The 6000-nt window shown below is 46.7% G+C and overlaps 1 protein-coding gene across 3 annotated transcripts in view; it reads left to right on the plus strand.

Moving 5' to 3' along the window:
- The window catches only part of SEZ6L (seizure related 6 homolog like), a 202281-nt gene extending 198442 nt beyond the window's left edge, over nucleotides 1-3839 (plus strand). For all 3 annotated transcript variants that reach the window (XM_057527399.1, XM_057527400.1, XM_057527401.1), the window contains exon 17: nucleotides 497-3839. In XM_057527399.1, coding sequence (XP_057383382.1) covers nucleotides 497-526 — 30 coding nt within the window. In that variant the 3' untranslated portion in view covers nucleotides 527-3839. The remainder of the gene's footprint in view (nucleotides 1-496) is intronic.
- The last annotated feature ends 2161 nt before the right edge of the window (nucleotides 3840-6000 follow it).

A 6000-nucleotide genomic window follows, 5' to 3' on the forward strand; every position in this document is an offset into this window, starting at 1 on the left:
CCTTATTAAGACTTATTCGTATATGTATCAGTCACCGAGCACTGTGATAATGCTGAGTAACAATCCCAAAACTCAGTCACTCAAAGTAACAAGCGTTAATTTGCTCATCAGTCCACGGGGCAGTGTTTTCAGCTAGTTTCAGCCGGGTGGTAGTCCTGGTTTGGCAGTGCTCACTCACACATCTGTGGTTGGCTGATGACTCAGCTCTGCTATCCATGACTCTCATCTTCTTGCTGGTGCTAAAGGCATGCTCTACTCATGGTGAAGGCAGAAGGGCAGGACACCAGCAGCAGAAACACACAGGCACTTTTCAAGCCCCTCTTATGGCCCACTTTCCCATAACCCATTGGTAAAAGCAAGTCAAAGTCAGAGTAAAGAGCACTGCAAAGTCCTATGCCCAGGATCTTGGCTACAGGGAAGGGTGAAGATCCAGAACGATGCATGAGTCACTCTGCCACACAAGGGGTCAACAGATCTGTGCTTCTCTCTCTCGCAGGAAACCAGAGAGTATGAAGTTTCCATCTAGAGAGAGCTTCACGTGAGAAGGGAACTTACAGATACAAACTCAACTACAACCTCCTCGAGAAATTCATCCAGAGACTGTGTGGCATTTGATGGAAAGCCCAGAGTGTCGGCTGTCTTTTCTTTAGACTCTTTACTGAAGACTTACTGTTTTCTTCACTGTATTTATTATATTTAAAATCGAAATAGGTGTGGTTGGATGTATTGCAGCTGCAGCCAAATTAGTGGTACAGCCTCAATCCTGAAGGCAGGTGGAGGACCTGTAAAATAGCAAACACAGCAGTAGAGGGAAGAGGGAAAAAAAAAAAAAACGGCAACAGGCTGTTTCTCCTATCAGCAATGCCATGCTACGGCTGCATCAGATTGCATGCATCTTCAGGATCCACGCCCATGGTGTTTTTCGTACAAATCTAAGTCCCAAGATTAGGTTGGAAAGGGTATTTCTTGTTGGATTAACTTGGGTTGAAATTTAGCACGGAGACTTAAACAGCTCTACTCCAAAACCAGTCTGTGTTCTCCCTTCCATTTGCCCCAGCCTCTAAAAGAACCTGCCCCGTCCCCTCCCTCCCATGGCCCCTCGGAAGGCAGCAAAGGTGTTACATAAATATTCTCTTTCACCACCCTGGCCTCGCTGGATGCTGGCAAACTAAGAAAATATTTTCTTTCTATAAAGGTGACAGATGACAAAGGAAAGTTTTCAGAGAAGATGGGAGATCTGAGAGTTCCAATGAAGAAGTGGATGAGGGGGAAAGCTGGCTAAGGGAATCGAGAGAATAAAATGTTCTTTTCCGTGACACTCTTTCAACGGTGAAAGAGCAGGTAATTTATGCTCCAAGGGCCAGAATTGATCACCTTGTTCAGCAAGGCCACCCTCAAGCTGTGATGATAGATCTGTAGTCTTTGCAGGCGTGAGCGGCACCGCCCATAGTGTTAAGAGGTTTTGGGTTGCAGGGGAGAAATCCAGGGGTGAGCTCTGTTTCCCTCCCGGGGTGCTGCACTGCCAGAGCCCTCAAACTAGGGGAGACTCAAGTGCACTGTCACTATAAAAGGTGGCACCTTCAGAATACACTTGCAATCAAGTATTTTGGAGGGAGGGAGGGTCCTATGAGCAGAAACTACTTTTCTGTTCTCTGAAGCTCTGCCCGGATGTTGGATGGTGGCGTGAATGCTTGACCGTAGAGGTGCCGAGGAACAGGCACGGGGGGCTTAAAACCACGACAGCATCCACATCACACGATTTGAACTCCAGTGAGGAGAGAAGGAGGAATTTTAGGCCAGAAAGGAACTCTTAGCATCTCATTAATCCTACATCCTGGTATTTTATCAGAGTCCTTTCACCTCAACCCAGTAGGACTGATGAGTGTGTGATTATCTGGAAGATTCTTTTCTAAATATAGGTGCAAAGAGAAGGCAAGGGGTGAGGATGCTTGGAAGGAAAAGTGCATGTGAGACTAATTCATGTCCCTAGTGTCAGCCAGTGGCTCGGAGAGGCGCACCGGCCCAGTGGCTTTTGCGGTCCTCTTTGGAGCCTTCCCGTGCTCTCTAGAATTGTTTTAAATCAGCTGGTTTTCAAACAAGAACTTTCTGGTTGCCATGCCTTTGGGAGAATGGCTGGGAGTCCATGTTTTGGTAGCTTTCTTAGGAAGCATCTGAAACAGAATACAGCAGTTGGCTTTGTGCGTGCACACACGCACACACACACACACACACACACACACACATCCCCTCCTCCCAGCTGGGACCGTGGAGCTCAGTCTTGGGGGGGTCTGAGGCCCAAATATTTTCCTTCTTCCAGAAAAGAATCCTGCACATCTGTTCCTTCAAGCATGCATTCATGCGGCACAGCAAGAGATCATAAAAGGCTGCTTTCCAGCTGCCCAAAGCCCACCCCATTTTATGAAAGAACCAGAGGAGAAATGTTCCAGACCATTAGTGAGCAATGTCATGTCTGGAGAAAGACCAGCAATGCAAATAATGCAAACTTTTTTTTTGAAGGCAGAATCAAATCTTTGCTTTTATATCTATTTGATGCTGATTCTAACCCTAACCCTGGGTCATCCAGAATGAAGAACTCTATTAATGATATTTAATTTTAGAACATACTGTGGTTACGTGAACACTAAATATTTGCCTTTCATAAAGACTGACAAAATATAAAATCTCTATTCTAACCCTGTTCCCTAAAACTGGCCAGGCCATGGCCCAGGAGTTCTTATTGGCTGTTGGATGGGGTAGAGAGGTGTTGATTTTTCTTTTTTTTTCCAGGATTCCAATGTCTTAGTTCTGTCCTAGTCATACAGCACCTGTGACCATGTTTTAAAAGTTTGTTTTAGTCAAAAGATGGATCATGCAAGCTTGACAATGTACAGTGTGATTGAAAAGACAGGTTGGTGTCTATTTTTCTTTTTAAAATACCTGAATGTGTCTTTGTAATATGTAAAGGTAAAACAAATCATCATAATCGTGCCAAAAATTTACCAGGCATCTCATTTCAGCTCATGTCATGTCTGTTTTTAATAAGCTCAATGTTAAAACCCGCTGGGATTAAATATTTTTGAACAGGATACAATCTTGAGAAACTTGAGAACAGACTGAACCTTCCTACAAGCTTCTCTTTGTAAAACATCGGGGAAATACGTTTACAGAGATTTCGAGCTTCAAAGAATGCATGTGATGGTGCGTATTACATGCTAATTCGTATAAGCTGTATCTGCCAGCTACCACCCTGTGCTTTAAAAATGCACACACTCAACCCTCTTCAGCTTGGGACTCATCTTTCTGCTTTTTTTTGGTGGTAGAGGGTAGAATTATTTAGCCAACATAAGTATTCTGGTTGCTACTTGATGGCCATCCTTATTTAGTTCCACGGACATGCTTTAAAAATGATCTTTTGAAGCCAGCTCCTTGGAGAGCCTGCAGTACCTCAGGCTGATAGCTTTGGAAACTGCCAAACAGCCCAGCAGGAAACAAAGTGGCTACATGATCCAAATGGTTGTATAAGCAGACGGACGGGACTGGGCAAATACGTAGGTAGATGTAGGCTGAGCGTGAGCCTTGGGCAAAAATGACCTTTCTTTTGGTCAATCCAAAGGGTATGACTTTCCTATGTTTTTGAGGTCGCTGGGTCATTTGAGGTCACGTTTTATTGAGTTGTTCGGAACCCCCAAAGGTAGGCTTCTCCTGGGAAGTTTTCATTTCCATTTTATGCCCAAATAGAATTAAATGCAAAACAAACTTTCTAAGCTAGAATAATGAAATGAAGTCATTTTCCACTTTGTATATATTGATGCTAATAAAAGAAATGAAAAAGAGTCAAAGCTATGGGGTTTTTGTTACAAACGCTCCAGGCTGGCTCTGAGTGGAATGTTTCCAGTTTCTGGGGATTCGGCTAGGATGACACCTACTGAGACTTTGAATGCCAAGACAGGACTGCCAACTCGGGAATGGTTCCAGGAACATTTGGGGAATGTTTGGAACAAGACACGTCCACTGCCATCATCACATACCACCATGCAGGACATAGCAGGAGCGTCAGTGTCCGAGGACAGGAGAGCAGAGATGATCCAGTTCAAGCAGACAGCAAATTCTCCGTCCTTTTGTTCTCTTCAGGCCCTCCGTGGGTTGGAAAGATGCCCATCTGCCTTGGTGAGGGTGATGATCTTTACTCAGTTTCCCAATTCAAATGCTAATCCCTTTGGAAACACCCTCACAGACACACCTGAAAATAATGTCCGGCCAGCTATCCGGTCATCCCTTAGCCCGGTTAAATTGACACATACAATTAACCATCACTGGCCTGTCTCCATTTGACAAAGAAAGCAATCCTCCAGGTGGTCCCCAGAAGAAAGTAGAAAAATCCTGAGCGATGACCACAAGCAAGGATACGAGCCAGGAATGACAAGTGCAGGGATAAGCCAGGTGCGGCTGTGGTTAGGGGTGGGCGGTCAAGGAGGTGATTTTAAGCTGGGACGGAAAGGAGAGTAAAGCCATACGGGGATGTTTGGGGAAGCTTCGGGGCAGAGGGAGGTCAGTGGGAGCTTGTCCCCTTTGAGGGACAGCCCGTGTGGCTGGAGGGTGGAGAGGGGGTTGCGTGGTGGGAGGGGGGCAGTAAGGCCGAAGGGGGCAGGCCGCACGTATGTAGGGAGGGGAGGGATAGGACTGGACTTTGTGTTTAATGCTCCCTCTGGTGGCCACGTGGGGAATCCAATCCAAAATTTAGGTAATTTTCAAGGATTAGGGGGAAGGGGGCTCCAAGTTCGCCTTATCATCTCAGGGACAACTCACAGTAAATGGAGAACGGGGTGTGGGAGGCACGTAGGGCAGCATCCTGGGTGGACGTCGGGCGTGCTCCTTCCCTGCAGCTATCCAATCATCTTCCGTTATAAAATGAAGGGGTGGGGCTTCTGATAGGTTTCCTGGGGAGAAGTTTCACCAGTGGGGCGGGGCCACTGGCAGGACCAGGGTGGGGCTGAATCATCCATGGGCCTGTCACTCAAAATCAGCTCTGGAACGGAGGAGATTCCGAGGAAGGACAGACAAGGCGAAGAAAGAAGACGGAAAGGCAGAGGGTGCCCGGGATGCTTTCGGAAACCAAGATTCTGTTTCCCAGGCCTGGCTGCCTACAAGTTTAGAACAAGAGTGGAGAGACAGAGCTTCCCCTGAGACCATGAACCCACCCGCACTAGTGAATGTGCTTCAGACAAACGGAGCAGAATGGGCAGCCCTGGGCCAGGGAGAACAGTAAAGCAGTGACCAAAGCGATCCCTGCCAGGATAACTTAGTGATAATCATAATCATGGTAATAGTAGCTGGCGTTCGTTGACTGCTTGCTAGTTCTTTTTGTTTTGTTTTCTACATTTTAAACACACTTTCTCTTGTAGAATAGTTTTAGATTTCCTAGTTATTTGATGCCCTTTAATATCTCATTTACTCCTGTGAGTAAAATTATTATCATTCTCCTCTTACAGATGTGACGTATGAGGCTCAGAGAGGCTAAGTCACCTGCCCAAGTCCACATAGCTCATCCATGAGGGAAGGGGACCCGGGAGGCCTGGCTCCTGGTCGATGTCCCGGGTAGGAGTGCCTGAGCCAGCCTGAGCAGTGCTTCTCCCTCCCGGGGCGCCCAGAACCCAAGCAGGCTCTGATCCTGTGGACGCCCTGAGCTCAGGGACTCTGCCTCACTTGGCTTTGTCCTGGGAGGTGTTTGGCTGCGTTCAGCAGTAATGAGGAGCTGGAACTCTGGGTCTGAATCTTGACTCTGTCAACGATTAGCAGTGTATTGGAGTGAGGGACCCCAAGAGGGAGGAGTCGCCTTTCTATGTCACTGTGAAGCTCCTCGCTATGGGGCTTCTAAATCCCTGCATAAAAGAGGAAGGAAAAGTTACTAACTGTCCTAAAAGTGATGGAATGTTGGGGCAGACAATATCCAATATCTGTTTCTCTTCTCTCTGCTAATGGAACCCTAATTTTGTTCAGAGC

The sequence above is a fragment of the Balaenoptera acutorostrata genome, chromosome 13 (assembly GCF_949987535.1).
Source record: "Balaenoptera acutorostrata chromosome 13, mBalAcu1.1, whole genome shotgun sequence".
Taxonomy (NCBI): Eukaryota; Metazoa; Chordata; class Mammalia; order Artiodactyla; family Balaenopteridae; genus Balaenoptera; species Balaenoptera acutorostrata.